Source organism: Oxyura jamaicensis, chromosome 3 (assembly GCF_011077185.1).
Source record: "Oxyura jamaicensis isolate SHBP4307 breed ruddy duck chromosome 3, BPBGC_Ojam_1.0, whole genome shotgun sequence".
NCBI classification, from domain to species: domain Eukaryota; kingdom Metazoa; phylum Chordata; class Aves; order Anseriformes; family Anatidae; genus Oxyura; species Oxyura jamaicensis.
In genome coordinates, this window is record NC_048895.1 from 24,742,292 (window position 1) to 24,760,303 (window position 18,012).

At 43.1% G+C, this 18,012-nt stretch overlaps 1 protein-coding gene across 6 annotated transcripts in view; it reads left to right on the top strand.

The window, feature by feature from the left end:
- Window positions 1-18,012, top strand: part of LTBP1 (latent transforming growth factor beta binding protein 1) — a 207,865-nt gene that overhangs the window by 7,167 nt on the left and 182,686 nt on the right. For all 6 annotated transcript variants that reach the window (XM_035320455.1, XM_035320458.1, XM_035320457.1 and 3 more), the window contains 3 exons: window positions 257-723; window positions 964-1,034; window positions 17,414-17,702. In XM_035320455.1, coding sequence (XP_035176346.1) covers window positions 281-723; window positions 964-1,034; window positions 17,414-17,702 — 803 coding nt within the window. In that variant the 5' untranslated portion in view covers window positions 257-280. Of the gene's footprint in view, window positions 1-256; window positions 724-963; window positions 1,035-17,413; window positions 17,703-18,012 lie in introns of those variants that run through there.

Below are 18,012 nucleotides of genomic sequence, written 5' to 3' on the forward strand. Positions count from 1 at the left end.
CCCCCCCCCCCCCGGCAGCAAACACCCCTCACCCTTCCCCTGCTCCTCCTCCTCCACCCCGCTCCCCCCGGCGATGCTCCGCTGCCCGGCAGCGCGCTGAGCTCCGCCAGCGGCTCGGGGGGCGGCAGGGGGCAGCCCCGGCAGCGGGCTGGGGGCAGCGGCAGGAGGGCGGCACTTCTTCTCCCCCCTCCTTCCCCTCCCCTCATCCCCTCGGGCTGCGGGGATCCGCGCAGCGGGGGGCTCGGAGCTCGCTGCCTGTGGAAAAAAAAAAAAAAAAAGAATGGCTCGGCTCGGCTGGGGCTTCCTCCTGTGCGCCTGGGCGCTCTGCTCGCCGGCGCTCGGCGCTCCGGAGAAGGGCAGGCTGAGGAGGATCGCCTACGTGCTGCACCCCGGCCAGGCGGGCTCCTCGGGCAGCCGGCACCAGCGCCCGACCCTGCTGGGGGGCCGGCAGCAGCAGCAGCAGCAGCAGCGCACGTTTAACGTCCAGCTCAACGCCCGGTACGGCGGCGGCGGCACCGGCAGCCTGGAGCGCAGCCGGCGGATGAGCAAGCCGCCCGTCCCGCTCCGCCTGAGCCCCGCCGGCCCGCACGTCCCCCACAACCCCGCCGCCTCCTTCGCCAAGCCGGCCCGCTTCGGCCCGCGGCCCAAAGCTCCGCCGAGCCCCCACGGCAACAGCAGCAGCAGCGCCGGCCTGCCGCTCCGCCAGAAGCACCAGCTGCCGGGGTAAGGCGCCCCCCGCAGCCGCCTCCCTGAGGGACGGGGCACGGCGGCGCTCCCCGTCGCCCTCAGCCCCGCTAAGCGGCCTCCCCCGTCCCTCAGGAGCTCGCCCCGGCACTTTGAATCCTTCCCGCCCTCTCCCTCCCGGCCCAGCGCCCGCCCCGCCGCCCTCCCGGGGCTGTGGAGCGGGGCCGGGGGCTGAGGGGGGCCCCCGCGGACCCTCTCCCCGCTGTGCTCTCCCCGCAGGGTGAACGTGTGCGGGGGGCAGTGCTGCCACGGCTGGAGCAAGGCCACGGGCTCGCAGAGGTGCATCAAACGTGAGTAGCTCGTGCGGCTCTTCTGTGGCATCGCGCAGGGTGCTGGTACCAAATCCCTGCTTTCTAACCCTTTGCTGAGCATGGAAAGCATCTGTCTGGGGTCTGTTCTCGGCACAAAAGGAGAAGGAACTCGGCAGTTTGTGGGGGGGAAGCCCCGAGGTGATGCTTTGGAAGGAATTTTTGTTGGGCAGGGGTGTAGTGGGGTAAATAACCTGCTGGAGAAGCGAAGATGGGGAGTGGGGAATTGCCATGTGCACGCACTGTCCCGTTGCCAGCAGTCTCCAGTTATCCTGTGGCTAGGCTGTATGTAGTTCTTGAAGCGATGAACGAGGCAAAGGAGATGGGTTTGCTCCTGTCCAGGAGAGTGCTGTTACTGGGCTGTCCAGAATCGCAACGCATGTCCATGAAATAGCCCTGTGTAGCCAGCGCTGTCATAACCAGGTTGTACTTTCTGATGCAGAATAAGAAGGATCGATGCTAATTTGGGCAGGGTTCAGGGCTGACTGCAAAGGGCTAAACTGGAGTTCTGTTGCCATGAGGTCAGGGAAGAGCTGGAGAAGGCAGGAATGGCATCCCCCTTCAGGAAGCCCTGTTAGCTGTCAGCAAAATCCCGCAGGTCTTGGCACATCGCTGTAGTTCAGCAGGACAGACTTCTGTCCCTGAGAGAGCTCAGTGTTTTCAAGATGCAAACCATGTTTGGGGGCTCTTACAGGGTTTTTTGTCTCTGTGTGGGATTTTTCACAATAGGGAGCAATCACATTTGTAATCCTCAGAAAGGTCAAGTACCTTTGACCTGTATGGAGCTGTTGCTGAGGGCTTTATTACAGTAAGCTGTTAAAGACAAAACTACACAATTTCCATGAGCAACCTAGATACGCATATAAGGTAGTCCTCAAAATTAACATTTTCAGCTTAAAGTAGATGGTGCCCTGTTAAGTTAGCCACCTCTTTTTTTTTTTTTTTTTTTCTGTTGCTTATTACATGTGACAAGTGCTAGAATGATTTCCTTCAGCTTACATTGCGTGGGACATTACTTTGAGGGTAGTTGCAGAGCTTACTGAACACCTACATTGGCTGAAAGACTAACCAAAGTGGAAGAAAACAACATAATTTTGGGATATTAAAAGTCAAAAGCTATTTAAACTACAATGCCAACTAATTTCATTTTTGCTATCTTGAGCAAAAAACAAATCTCCTTTTTTGGCTTTGAATCAATCTGTCTTCCAGTAACTTTTCTTTCTAGATAATTGCAATGCATCCTTTTAAACTTAAACTTTTGCTTACAAATTAAGTAGTTTTCTTTTGCTTTCTCTTGTTTAAGTTCCATGTTTTCAGCTTCCCCCCATTGTCATCCAGCTGTTCTTTCTGTCTTCTTTCTTTATTCATTTCTATTTTTAGGTTCTTCAATAAGGACTAAGGCAATGCGATTTTTCTGGGGTAGCTCATTTAAATCCATCAGTAACTATGGGAATTAAAGTAATTCGAGGAATAGGGCAGCAGATAAAGAGTTAAAGGAAAGCTGGGGGATTTTCTGTTTGACCTTTGTTTCTCATTTTGTCTCTGCTATTGGGCCCTCCTTTGCATTAAATCCTTTTGCTGCCTGCTCTGATGCTGCTCTGATGCCTCCCAGCAGTGGTAAAACACCCTTGGCTTGAATCTTCTTGGTTTTACCCCTCTTTTGGCAAGCCAAGGGAAGCACTGAATGGCCTGAAGTCGTCTGTTTTGTAACTTAGGAAAACCATGAGATAGCATTGACTTGATTTAGCTGTGGAAGATTAGTCTCCCAGTCATAAAAGCCAGATACCTCCTTTTCTTGAACCTCCCGATGTTTCTTTCAAAAGAATAGAAACCCTATAACCGAGCAAATGTTAACCCCTTAGTCTCCTGTAAAAATAAGTGATTTCTTTTTCAAGTCAGATAGCAAACTGTCAGTTTTTGAAGGGATTGTTCCAGTTGTGGATTAATTGTGCCCCAAATGCAGGCACACCTGAGCTGACTTCATGCAGAGTCAGTTTGGATCTGTCAGGGTTTATTAGCTCAGGCTCGGTATCGTTTTAATAAGCTATTTGGCCTCTAGGGCCAGCTTATATTCTTTCACATGGTGCAAAGCCTGAGCTAATAAACCCCAGACCCGTACTGGCTCTTTCCAGGGCCAGCCTCCATTCGTCTGCATCAGGCTTCCAACACCAGAGCGCTGAGGGCCAGCTCTGATCACGAGGCTTATTAGCTCAGGTGTGATCCCAGACTGCAGCAAGCACCGCGTGTTTCTGTTCTGCTGCACCTGTGTCAGTAAGCCTGCCTGTAACCCATGGAAATAGGGGTCGGACTGAAGAGGCACAGTCTTGCAGCCCAGGAGTTGTTCACCTTCCCCACTCCCTTCCTCTCACCCGAGGTGTTTGCTGAGCCTGTTTCCTCACACACAGAGCTAGGGCTGCAGCTGCTGTTCCCTGGGGACTCCTGTCCCAGGCTGGTGGCCACCTGGCTGCTCCTAGCGGCAGCCGTGTTGTGTTCCCCGGTCCTGGTATGTGAGATGTCTATGTGCAGGTCACAGGGCAGCATGGAGGAGAAATGTGGACTTTTCAAGTCCTTTTTGTAACTTGTTTGAAGCTGAACTGCCTGTTGTGTTGACAGTCTTCATGTTGAAGTCTTGTGGTCTGTCCTCAGAAGGTGAGCTTCTGTGTTGCTGTTAGCAACCTGGGTGAGAGTGCCTTCCACACCCAACTCAATGCATGTAGATTTTTCTGCACTCTGTGCTTAATATTTCAGTTCTACATTGTAAAGCTTTATCCTGAGAACTTTTTCAGACTTGGTGTGACTTTGCTTGTGAAGAGCTGTGTAATTCTAACCACAAACATGAAATCATAAAGCTCAGTCTACAGAGTATTCGGAATTGCTTTACCCTGGGAAAATGACTTCAAGCCTTCCAAGACGACCTTTTTGAAATGTTCAAAACATCCACCTTTGGGTGGTTGAGTCACCATCCCTGGATGTCTTTAAAAGATGTTTAGTTGTGGAGCTTAGTGATATGGTTTACTGGAGGACTTGTTAGTGTTAGGTCAGAGGTTGGACTCGGTGATCTTGGAGGTCTCTTCCAACCTAGATGATTCTGTGATTCTGTGAAAGACGAAGGTGGCAAAAATTCAACAACGGCAATCAACGCTTTGGAAGGTTATAAGCATGTGAAAGGGTTTATGACTGATTGTCTTACAGCCATAGTTATCAGAGGTTATGATCTGTGTAAGAGCAATAATAAGATACCACCAAGGCTGGAGACATTGTGTTTTGTTAGTACTTGTTGCATTACTGGAGCATTATACAGATGTTAATTAGCTCTCTAACGTGGCTGTAAGGCAAGTAAAACCTAGAGTGTGGGTTTTAAGTTATTTATTTCATTTATGGAAATTGAACCATAGGTTAAATGCGGCCTTGGACAAGTTACAACAATGGACTGGAAGGCCTAAGCTGGAAATTAGGAGTTCCTGTCGCTCAGCTGCATGCTTATCCTATTCAAACCTCTTGCCTCCTATTTACTTGCTACTAGATTTGTATTGTTTAATATTACTTCCTACAAAATGTTCTTCTGTTTGTGTTAACGATGGAAAATAACGGTATTTCATGTTGGGAAGTCAAGAAATTGCCTATTGTATGCAGGACCTGGTATCTCCAGAAACGTTTTAACAGGACCGCCCCTTGTTGTAGTAGTAGACACCTTCTGAAGTCTATAATGTTTTGTCTGGAGTATTAATGTGAAATATTTGAGAGTGTTCTCAATGTAAACTGGAGAGTTTAAAAAACAGCACTGCCTGGAGGAGTTCTAACTTTTGCTAAAATAATGATGCAAATTAACAAATGTTAGTGGGAAGGAATGAGCTGGTTGTTAAAGGAATGCTGAAGTGTGTGAGCTCCTGTGCAGAGGTGTAAGGAAGGCTCAGGGCAAATGGGTGAGAAAGTGGGCTTGGCAGGGTTACGTTCGGTGTGAAGTTCATATAGAGAGAGGAATAACTAACTGCAGAGATGTAGAATCCACATGCACCATCCTTGTCAAGTAAGAAACAAAAAAGGCTCCCATCTTTGTTAGCTGAGGTGGTTGTGGATGGGCATGCATGTATTCTGTGGATGGGCACACAGTGAAAATTTGGGAGCTGGAGCCGGGCTAGGTTCTCTGAATGGGACCATGGAGTTCTTCCCTCTCCTTGTTGTGTGCTCAGACACCGCAGAAAATAAGACGAATCTTATAAGACAAATCTGTTGTCTCTTTAATATTAAAAGATTATTTTGTTTGTTCTCTATTCTTCTGAAAGAGTTCCTGACTCAATGTTAAATAAATGTGCTAGATAAGCAAGGCCTGATTTATTTTTTGGAATAAGAAAACATACAGTAATAGTCTTCCTTCTACAGGAGATCAGAAAGCTGTGCTGATACTTGCTCTGAGGAGGGTCCCCTTTGTTCACTTCCCCAGTCTGCATGGCCTCTGCAGCGTATTGCTGTTCAGCTCTCCTGTCCCTAAACCTTCAGAGCTATGCTTTGGGCTCTCATGGACTTCACAAGCTACAGCTCCATCTCTCCTTCAGGCTGAGGGCACGTCGGCTTAGCTGCTGCTTCCAGACATGAGTTGTGCAGAGTCTGGCTGGAGCATGCACGAGGCCGCTTCTAGCTTGTGCTCCTGACTTCTCTTGGGGGAGCTGAGAGAAAGCTTGCATGCTTAGGTCTTGTTCTGACCTAGGGCTTTGATCCACACCTGGAAACTTAGAAGCGTATGTGGGTCCCCTCAGTTTAGATGTAAAACTGTGTGCCACTCAATGTTTTCATATTGGTGCCTGAGAATCTCCTCCATCTTCAGTTCAGCTCTGAGAAGTGGTGGTATCCAGGAGAGCTGTACTTCTGATCACAGCAATGACTACTTCAAATGCTTGCAGCTGTGTTTCTTGGAGGTTTTCTGGTCATAAATGGTTCCCAAGGCTTGTGCTTAATGAGTGTTGTGGCTTAGAGTTTTACCAAGTTCTGTTTATTTACATTGTGTATACAAAGCCAAACTATAACATACTCTTCCCAAATGTTTCTTCACATTTGGAGATCATCATCTCAGTAAAAACAGTATCAATCTCCTTCAAGTTAGGTCTAAAGTTATGTCAAAATTGAGTGTTTGAATTTTAAAGGGACATAACTTCTGTGACCTCACGTGACTCACCTATGCATTAGTCCCTTAAAATACATTCTTTGATGTTGCTTTAAAAGACCCTGAAATTGAAAAATTGAAAGCCATTACTTGAGTAGCTCATTTTTTGCCTGTGCTGCGGCTGCCACTATAATATATAAATAAAACTTTTATATTTCGTATATGAGGAATAGCCTGGCTTGTGTAGCAAGTCGGCCCTCCGTGACAGTTCCACATCACTTTGTCACTTACTGTCCTTGGGAAGGAGGAAAGAAAGGGAGGCTCCCCATTCCTGCCATCGCTGGCTTTGTCTACGTGAGCGAGCAGTATGGACTAATGGAAGCAGATCTACAGGCTGGAACCCTTGCTTTTGATGACCCGAGGCCCATGGTATACCCATTTCTGGGTCTAGTATTTATTTTGAAGTAGGTGTAGTCTGTTCTCATGGAGTGAGCACTGATATGAGGCGGAATTCCATGAGGTGCATTCTTGGAGCGTTCACACTTTTGATGTAGTTGTTTAGATTTTTTTCAAGTATATTTTGTCAGGATCTAAAATATACATAGTCTCTGTGTCTTAAGAAGGCCCCATGATGTGAGTAAAACCTCAGCAAATGACTGATCAAACTTGCTTCAAGAGAGGATCCTGCTGCAAGCCTAAAGCCTGGCGCAGGCGTGGGGCTCCCACCCATGTGCAGGAGTAGGAGGAGAAACCCTGCTTTCTTCGTGACCCAGGTGTTATTTTACTGGGAGCAAGGAAGGTTATGATGATGCTATGGCCTCTATCTATTTTATACAAGTACTACGTGTGTGTAGATTAAAAGGAAATGAAACCCACAACAAAAAATGCACATGAAAAAATAGCCTTCAAAGACATTTCTGTTGGGTTTGTGCTGCCGTACTGGAGCAGAGCACAGATTTGTTGACATGAACTGCTACAGCCAGCTATCAAAGAAGCAGCACATACGGTACAGCTGTGGTAAATCTGCAGTGGACAAAAAGTCTTGAACGCCTTCTCTGTTAGGATAGTATCAGAGGGAGCCCAGAAAACTGGTTGTGGTTCTTTTTCCCCCCCTCTTTCCCCTTTCAGATTTGTCAGCTGTGTTTACTTTCAGCGTGTCTGTAGTTTGGAAGCGATGCAGAAAGCTTTGTGGGCTGGGTGAGCGATGCAGTGGTGCCATGGTGCACTGCTTGAAGCAGGGACAATATCAGTGCTAGCAGCCAGGCGACCCTTATAGCACCCACCCCACCCTCATGTGGCACAGCCTGGAGCTATTCCTGCCTTCAACACCTGTGCCTCTTTCATCCCATTTCCCAGACAGTGTCACTCGTACTGTAGGGCTGCTCTTCCTGGCAGCAGCGTGCATTCTCCTTGGTGTCCTTCCTCTCCCATGCAGGTGGGAGCACAGCAAACCCTGTGGGATCAGCAAGCCTCCTGGCCTTCAGAAAAGAGGGGATGCAGCAAGCTGTAGGGTTCTGCACTCCAGCAGGTCTCGGGAAGAGGTTGGATGCAGCAACCCTAGTCTCTTCGCAGGCTCCACTGTGCAGTGCTGCATCTTAGAGACTGATCCTGCCTCAAAGCAGGCGCAGATCTCCTGGGAGTTAGGGGGTTAGTGGAGAAGGGTGCAGCCAGCCCTCAGCAGACTTCTTGTTCTGATATCACTCTGCCCAGTGTTAGCAGACTGTGGGTGGTTCATGTCAGCAGGTGAGGCTGTCCAGTAACTGATTTGGACTGATACTGGCATGGGTTTGGGTTTTTATGCTTTAGTTTTTGTTGTTGTTGTTGTTCTGTTTTTAAAAGTATTAGTATTTCCCTTGTGTAGCTTAACTTACTCCCAGAAAACAGATCCTCTCCACTCACTACAGAAAGAGCTGGTATCTCTCCACGTTTGCCACTTCACACAGGAGAATGAGGATTTCATGTTAGCAAGTTGAGATATTTATTTAAATACAGAGCTGATAGTAGATCTGCCCAGATGTGCTCTCTTTGTGAAAAGCAGGCAGTAATCCCTGTATCAGTCCAGGGTTCTGGAGAGCTGCTCCATTGATTTGGCATTTTTCTTAAAGTCCTTTATTAAGACTTGTTTTTTTCATAATTCAAGTCAATTTTATTATCTCTAGATGGTAGTTTAGACCTGGGTTTCTGAAGAAGCTCAACTACACAGTGAACTTGGATTGAGAATTGGTTGCGTTTACAAAAACTTTATTGTTGTTAACATCTTAATTACTCTGTTATGATTAATAGTCTTTTCTCTGGTATTTCTTTTCTGTAACACTTCACTTGTCTGAATCCCGCATCCGGTTAAATTTTTTCAATTGTTTCTTTATTCAGTTTCTGTTGGTTCATTTGAATTCCTGTGTATTTCTTACAAAGTATTTTGTAACAAATTGAATAAGCAGTGTAATGAGAGAGAGGTTAAAACAATTAAAAGGATTGCAGACTGGAGCGTTAACCATTCCAGCAGGCAAGATCAGCATCTAGCGTGGGAATCTTCTGGTTTCCTTTGCTTAGTCCACTCTGTAGTGAATTCTTTTTTTCTGTTGCTGATACAGAAATTAAAGGAGGATGTATATAGCATGTGAGAAATTAAATTTGGTTTTACTATCAGAATAATTCCAATCTCAAAATATTACATATTTAAAATGATCTCCTAGATTTTGCAGTCTAACTAAATTTATAATGAATAAACTCCAGTAAACACAACGAAAATGCCAACTAGCAGAATGTGTTCTTTTGACTGATAAAATGTCCTTTTTCAAAGGCCTAGCTTCATCTGTATTTGAGTATAGTTGCCATGAATTTCTGATGCATTGTAGCATTTAAACGTAATTTTATGAAGATACATAGAAAGTAATAGTATGTTATGTGGTCATTATGCTAGGAAAGAAACTTGATTTTTTTTAAAAGCACTATGTATGCCAAAGGCCTTGTTTTTTTGTTTCTCTCCTTTCATGGAGTTCATGTTTATGTAGTCATCCATGTCAATATAGGAATGCTTCAGATGTTTGAAGTGGACCAGTCAAGAATTCCTATGTGATGCCTGCTTTTATTTGAAGTATATTTAGGGAAAGAATTTCCCTAAGACCATGTAGTTATGATAAGAACAAAGTTCCTGTGTAGGAAGACACAGATGGTCATAATGTTTCCTCCATTAGTCACGTAGAGGTCATGCAGGCTTTTTGAAGTTAAATAATCAGCAGAAATGGCATTAAGTAATTCTAACTTTTCATAGGATGCTCTCACAACATGGTTGTCTCACCCTTGGTCACAAGTGCCTCTCTCCTCCATCCTCAATGGCTGTGTAAACGTGGTAGATGTACTCCAGCTAAAATTCAGCTGATGAAAAGTGTTTGAAGAGAGATACTCAGATGCAGAAGTAGATCCCTGGAAAAGCACTATGTGGTGAGCACCAAAGATTCCTTCAGTTAGCTTTTGGATTTCTAGTCTTCAGTGTTGAATCCTGAGTTTTGCAACGCTTACAAAGACTTAAGACAATGTGGTATCCAGAATAAAAGCCTAGAAGTATGTGGTGAGCTAATCAGTAGGGCGACTGGGGGAGCAGGAAACCATTGCAAACTTTGCCCTTCTCCAGGATGTCGCACCACATTCAGATTTCTCTGAGGGAGCCAGGAAAATGCCTCTTCCCATTCAGAACCCCCAGCTCGTAGCCTCTGAGGAGACAAGGGGCCCCTCCCTGCCTTTCTTTTAGTATCGGTAGGGGGGTCATCGCTCTGTCTTTCAACACAGTGGGAGTTGGAGGTGCCTTTGTACCATGAATTTTTATTTAGGATGCTCACTCAACCAAGATGTACTTAGGTTTGATTTTCTTCTGTGCTTGAGGAATAGTAATCTTGAATTAATGAAATAAGAGATGGTATTTGCAATGCCTTTAACAGCCCATTCCTATGTTGAACGTAACCATAAAGGATTAGCAGTATGTCATGGGCGGCACGGACGATGATATATACAGAACCAGTGTTTGAAGCAATTAAAGCTGTTGGAAGTTGGTGCATTTTGCTTAAATTAATGCTTCACTATGTGGTTAAGAAGGGGAGAAGAAATAATAAATGTACATTAAAACTTATGTTCAGGCAGAAAGGAAGGATCTACTGGATGGGCTCACTAGACTTACAATGCTGTTCGTTGTAGTGTAAACCTTGTGTGAAATTATTAGATACTCAGGAATCACCATGACAAATGTTTGTGATCATTTAAGTACAAACCAACAGCACTTGCTTGATAAAGGATATCCTTAAAGGTGGAGCTGAGGCAAAAAGTTGAGGTATGCAAGAAGCTTTTGGGACCATTTAAATTGTATTGTGAGTTTTTCATTAGAAAGTACTTTTCTCTAAATTTAATTCTCCAAATGATCTCAAGAGGCAAGGAAATAAAATTATGAAAACTTATTTTTGTTAAGAAGGTAACTAAATTAATGTAAAATCCAAGTGATGAGCATCTATATGGGAAGGCTTAAGGATCTTAAACTGAGAATTGCCAGGAATTCAATATAGAAGTTTCTTCATGGCAAATGGACTTGTACCTTTGTTTTGATTATCTAGAAAGGTGTGAAAAATATTTGAATAAAATATTAGAATATATCGAAGTTTTTATACTTACTGATTTAGTATACAAAATTTTGCTTAATTTATTAAGTTTTAGTACATTCCATAATGACGTATTTTTAAGCTGTTATAAATCTTACATTTTGGGTCTTGGTCTTGCAAATGTTTCTTTAACCGAGATGATGTGAATGCATGCCCTGAAAAGTGCATATGTGTAAATCAGTACAAAATACTACATGCAGATGTGTTGGAAAGGTCTTCTAAACTTGAAGCCTGAGGGTGGTGGTGGTGTTCTATGCTCGTTTTTCTCAAAGAATGTCATAAATACAGCCATACCAGGCCTGGTAAGTGACCCTATAGCTTGGTATGCTGTTTGTGATGGCAGCAAGCTAATTCATTAGGCAGAAATGCATAGAGGGATGAGTGTTTTGGGATTTCACAGAACAATGCTTTCACTGTCTGGTGATTCAGGAACTTCCAAGTGATCCTGATACCATGGGTTAATCGCCCCCTCTCTGCCGCGTGTGCCATGTTGAACCTGTCGCTAGCTGTGTCTGCATGGTGCTCTTAAGACAGAAGAGTTGATGTTCACCTTTTTGCTGTTATAAGTTTGCAGCCTTTCACCATGCTTTGTTTTCTGTACTGAAGAGCTCTGGGGAACCTTGGCATGGCTCACACAAAAAAGCTGTTTCCCACCTTTGATCATTCCAGTTGCCCTTCCAACAACCTTTCCTGGATTCTCCTGCCAGGAAATCCTTTTCAAGATGAAAGCACCAGAATGGTATGCAGCAGCCCAGGTAGGGGGAGCTATGGGTGCGTGTGTGCAAAGGGGCCTTACAATGCCGTTCTGCGTTGTTACTCTTGACTCCTTGTCCAGCAATTCTTAATACTTGTGGGTTTTTTCCATTGTATCTGAGCAATGAGCTGATGTTTTTATGGAGCTACTGACAACAGTTCATTTGAGAATGGTAGTGGTCTGCTTGAAGATCAGCACTTTAACGTGAAGTTAGGATTGCTTTTCCCCAGTGTGTTCACATTTATCTACACTGAATGTTATCTGCAGTTTTACTGCCTAATTGCTTAAGGTGTCAAGTTTTTCTGCAATTTTTCACAGTTGGTCTGCATCCTTACTGACTCAAACAGCTTGCTACCTGATGAACTCAATACAGTTCATAACTTAGACTTGGTTTGTATTTGCATAGCTCTCTGTATTGAGGAAGAGCTGGAATGCTTTGGCCCCATCGGGGATGGACAAGACGCGGGGATGGACAAGACGCAGGGATGGGCAATTCCTAAATGGCTTCAGGACTTCACATTTCGAACTGAAGTTTTGCTGTTGTAGAAACTCTGAGAACAAATGAAATGCAATAGTGTATCAAAGACAATAATGAAATGCAATGATGGATAAAAGCTTTGTTCAGGGAACGATCATAGCTTATAATAAAACCATCCACGGGGGTGCAGGATGAGTATACTGCAACTCTGAGAGAGAGCTGAGCAATATGAAATGGGCTGGTTAAGCCTGTTAGTCGCTGTTGATTGCTGTGTGCATGACTCAGTCGCATTATGAAGGGATTTAGAACAGGGTGTCTCTGCAGGTATGATTTCCCCTAAAAAAAAAAAAAAAAGTCCTTGATATGTATCTAAAAGTTGTTGTTACATGCACAGGAGTCTATGCAATGTTGGACATGTGCTACTCTTCTGAAATTGCTCTGGATCATTTTCTGTTTATCAGAAAAGATCCCTACGCAAGTCTCTTTTAGAACTGCCACATGGATAACTTAAAGTAATCGTTGTACTGCTGCACTGTTAACTTGACAGCTGTTTTTGCCAGGAACTGTTGGTTAGTGCTGTTTCCAGATGAAAAGGCAAAACTCCACAGCTACGCTCTGTGGAGAGTCGCTTGCTGATCCATGGGTGTGCTCCCGCGGGGCAGCAGTTGCTGCGATGTAACCACACAACGAGACGTCTGTTGTCCATGACCATGGTGCAGGCAGGTGGGGCTTGCCTCACTGGGAGAAGAAAAAGCAAGAATGTTAAGAAGAAGGCATTTACTAATTCTGCTGTGTATAGGTCAAACTTCCTTTATTTTTAGTAGGTACAAATTGCATGGTCTTAAAACTCCTCCAAAAAAAAAGAACCCAAAGAAGCCCTGTGTTCCTTCACCAAGTTATGCCTATAGGAAGTGAGGTGAGGTTAGTTACGTTGTCTGTGCCCAGCCTTCTGAAGTGGCCAACTTCCTTGGCACAAGAACTTTTGGCTGCTGAAACTAATAGGTTCAAAAAGCTGATCAGTGGATTCCTGGCAGAAAATTACCTTGAGGGCTATTAAACACAAAAACATTGCTCTTGCTCAGAAATTGCTGAGCCTCTCATTATTAAAGGCTGTAATGGTAGAAGCTTTTATTGCTTCTTACCCAGTTCTTATACTCATCCTTAAGTAGCCACCGTAATCATGGGAGAGAGATGAAGTGCATCTTTGATCTGACTCACTAAGGCCAGGCTCATTGCTTGCATCTTGCCAAGCTTCATTTTTTGAATTTGTAGTTGTGATCCCAGCACCAAGCCCATTACTTTTAACAGGGGTGTATCAGCCCATTTTTTCAGTTTTAAGCTTAATTGTTCCATGCTCCAGCTTTTGGAAGCTTAGCTTTATGGAAAGTGGTGGTGTTTTGAGTTGGATGTGCCATTATTGTTGTCTTCAAACAGAATAATTAGGTCATACATTTGGCACATTACAGCTGTCTTGAACGTTTTTAAAAATAAACTGCTGTATTGTATCAATTAAATGTTCATTTAAATTCTTTCCTAAAAATGTGATCTTCTTCTTGGTTTTTGTGATCTTCTGTTATACAACATTCATGAAGAACTTTGATCAAAGGGTTGATTGTTGTGAAGAACTAATGGATCACTTTTCCAACCTGCTGTCACTGATCACGTAACTTGAGACAAACAGAGTCTAACATATTTGCTGGACCTGCTGATGCTTGTTTTGTTATAATGCCAGATGTTAGAGTAATGCACTTCATCCTGCAGAGCTTTGTAAGCTTTATATATCTAAATAAGAGAAACTCTGCTTATGTTGCTGTCAGTGAAGTAAAGCTCTTTGAGTCTGATTAAAAGAAAAATATATTAAAAAGTAATTCCAAAACAGCTTCTACTTTCACCTGCATAGTTTTAAAGTCATTGCAACCTTCTTAGGTTCACTTTGATAAGTGAGTAAGAAGTTTTGTTAGGCTTCTGCAGCGTAACTTTGGTTCCTAACCACAGTGTAATAAAAAAAGGGGGGGGGACATTTTTCTCAGAGTTGTCTTTTATTCAGTTATAAATTTTTATTTCACATGTTTTGAGATTTAGGAGATAAACAATGATTGGTGTCCTAGCAGTATGGATATTTTGTACCATTGACACCGTCCATCGCAGACAACTTGCGAGCTTAATGACATGTTTAATTTCAAGAAACTTGTTGAGAAGCCTGTAGGTTAATATGGATGCATGTCCATAAATCTCAAGAAATATGCTTTCAATATGAACTTTTTTCATGTTGTAAAAATGGGACTTTTAAAGCTAATTTTTGCAGAAACCTTTCTTTCTTTCTAAAGCACTGCAGACAGTGCCCAAACTGTTTCCCTGTGATCTCTACACTGTTCCTGCAGATGATCAGGGTGATGGGGTCACTGTTCTGGTATCAGAGTCCCTCCAGAGCCTTTTATCATAGTGCTGTCCTCAATGAGGAATAATTTTTTATGAACACGTCTTTTAGATTTGTATTACCTGGTTATTTCTATGTGAAGATACATATCTCTGTTGTCACTATCTGGTAGCATATTTCTCTCCAGACTGAGGAAGAGAAAGTCGCATCAAAAACCTGGCAGGTGAAATGACAAAAATGTGGTGCAGATTGTTGTTTTCACTGTCTAGCTGTCAGATTTAGCAGCCTGTTTTCAATGTCTTGCACTGCAGTAGAGAAAAAAGCTGCTGATGCAGCTATTTTCATATTACATGGCGTAGGAGATGCCACATTCTTTGCTTCCTTTTTATCTAGGCAGCAGGAGTAGCAGAGACCTGTTAGCCAGCAGCAACAAGATCTTGTGTGCTTTGTTCCAGTGATGAACATTTTTTTCATTTTTTTTTTCCCTTTTGTCTTTTTTTCAGAACAATCCTGAAAGGGGACCTCAGGCATAGTTGTGGAGGAGGTGTGTTGGAGTGGCCTGGTTTGCCTTTAGTTGTACATAACTAGAAATACAGGTGTCCCCTTCAAAGAGCCACATTAAAAAGGGTTTTGAAGAGGTCCTGCTGAATGCGTGCTTTCTTTTTCCACGTGTAAAAAGAAATCTTTCAAAGGGTCTTGTGTTCTTAGATCTTTAGTTGTCCTGAAGTATTTCCTTTCAACAAGTACCAGTAGATTAGGATAAGGGAAATCCAAGGGGTTTCCAAGGCTGTGTTCAACAGTTGTGTGGTTCCAAGCCCTGGAAAGGTTGCACTCTGGCTTCCCCAGCTTTTGTGGCTTTCTGGTGCATCGCAATGCTTAGGGTAGCTAGTTTCCTCTTTTGCTTTTTGTTTTTCCCCAGGTTTTTTGGCAGTTAGTATTCAATTGTGGCTCATGACAAATTCCCTTTTGCTCCACCTCTTTGGTCAATGAAAACTCATTAGAATGTAAGATCTCAGAATCTGTTTTTCAAAGATATCTGTTTCAGTCCTGTGTGAATTTTTACTGTTCATAGCAAGATCTAGGTCTTAAAGGCAAGATGCAAGAGTTTGTTTATATATTATAACATATGCTTGTTGTAAATCCCTTCTCACATTTACAGTGAAAATTTTCAGCCTTCTGGCAGTCAAAGGCAATATGCACTCTCCAAATAATCATAAATATAAATAAGCAAATGACCACTTTTTGTTCCCAGGGACATGCTGGGAGACGCATTTATAATTCAGCTATTTCAGTCAAGTAGCATTCAAGAGGAGATAAATTGCTGAACAGCACATGGAAGGGGGGATTACTTGTGAGAAGACCACCGTGTAAATTAAGTTGTGTGTACGTAACTCTAGTGCCCTGTGCACAGATGGTATACATGATACATCTGTACCAGCTGGTATTACCAGCTGACAAGTTGCACCAAGTTAACACAGTTCCAACCTAGCAAGTTTTTTCATATGTATGCTTGTATGTGTACTTGATTTTTGCATGTAAATGCATGTATAAAAACTAGATCAAAGTGCCAAGTGCTCCAGTTTGAATTTATTTGGAACAGGGCTGCGTACTTCTTTCTAAATTACTTTGAAATTGGATATACCTGAGTATGGGATAGTGTCATATGTTATGGCTTACGATATGGTGTTACCTATTTTAGTAAAACCTTTACCTTTTGATCTGGCACATTGTTGTGTCTATGTAAAAAGATCTGTAACAACATTAGAGGTATGCTCAGTTTGAAGGGGCAAAGTATGTTGCTCAGCAGTGTATCTTATAAAAGCTTCATTATATACCGTCTCTAAGACAAATGAAAAAATAATTTTGATAGATATTTTAATTCAAAACATATTTTGCTATTTGATTTTATCCTCTGGATAAGAGAGGATACTGGTTTTGCCATCTTTGTGTTAACATTCTCTGAATTATAATATCATTGTAAGATTAAACATCCAAAATAAATCCTGCAATGAGGCATACCTTTGCAGTATTACGTGTACATATGATCAGCAGCTGTTCTTGCTTTTTTTTTTTCTTTTTGTCTGTAAGGTTTGCTGCTTCTCAGTATTTCTTGCTCATTCGGAGTGGAACTGATCCTGTTTTAACTAGATCTAGGAGATGGATGCTGAGAGTAGGCTAATTATTCAGACTCCCTCTGTAGCCAGTGGACAGAGCAACACAAACAGAGCGTAACTAATCCTGTGTGAAGCTGCGTATCTGAATGTGAATTGGCTTTTGAAGAAATTTATCCCTCTGCGCTGGTGGTACAAAAGAGCATACAGCAGCTAGTGCAAGATAATCACAAACACCTGTCTGTTGCAGCCCCTAGGTATAGCTATCTCTTTGTAGGATCAGTTTGTGCGTCTGTTTTTTCTTTTTCCTTTTCTTTTTAGTTATTATGGTGTTAATTTCAGAGCGAATTGCATCTTGGCTTTAGAGGGGGAAGGGTTGAATCATTTCATGCCTCTGCATCATCTTGGTCATCTCTGATGTGACTGTAATGATTCATTCTAGGTGTGTATAAGGGATCTGTGATTTTAAATAGTAGTAGAATGAATCCAATCCTGGATCTGCAGTAAAATTGTATAATCTGCCTATTTTTATTTTTCATCAGTATGCATTTTGGTTGTCATAGTATGGGGAGGCAGCATGCAGGGAAAGAGTGCAGAAGACTAACATTTTAAACAGTGCTGTATTTCTTGATCTTAACTAGCACATTTCCTATTTTTTAGCTCACCAACATTTTACTTTATTAAACTTTTCAAATGTTGTGCATGTATTATGTAGGAGAGCAGTAAAAGCCATTCCAACTTACAAACTCTTTTGTGGAGCTTAGCAATGTTTATATTACTCCAATTAATGCTAGCAATTAATGCTTTTTTTTTTTTTTTTTTTTTTTTTACTTGTTGGGTGGGTTTGCATTTCCCATCTTCCTTAGTTTCACAGGTACTTCTTACAATGTTTTTTCGTAGCTAACTGTGCACCACCGTGCCAAAATGGAGGGATGTGCCTGCGACCTCAGCTTTGTGTGTGCAAGCCAGGAACAAAAGGCAATTCCTGTGAGGACACGGTCATGCAAGACACTTCTGCCACTGAAGGCCGGAGCCCTGTTGCTCCCCCATGGCCCATACCCCAGCAGGCTGCCCAGCAGACCTTCTCTCGGAAGGTGCAGGTCCCACCAAAGGTTGGCCCTATGACTCAGATGGCTTTCACCATCAAGCAGAAGCCACCTGTTGGATTACCTCAGCAAATGCAACCACAGTAAGTGCTTTGTGTTTATTTTTGCTTTCTGAGTCCAATATATTGGATTTATAAAATATTGTTCCTTGCAAATGTTTTCATATAGTCACACATGGAATCTTTTGCAGATTTTTAAAGAACATTTTATTTTTAACTCTAAGACTTAAGTGGATTTTTACATTTCTGTTCCTTGTAAGCTAGATCTTCTCACCTGAGTATAATATCCCTTAATATCATTCAGCCTTATTTTCCTTAGAATGACAGTGCTGTATTGATTTCACAGGAGTTGTTCTTAATTTACACTGCTGACTTCTTGAGTTTAACCAAGAAC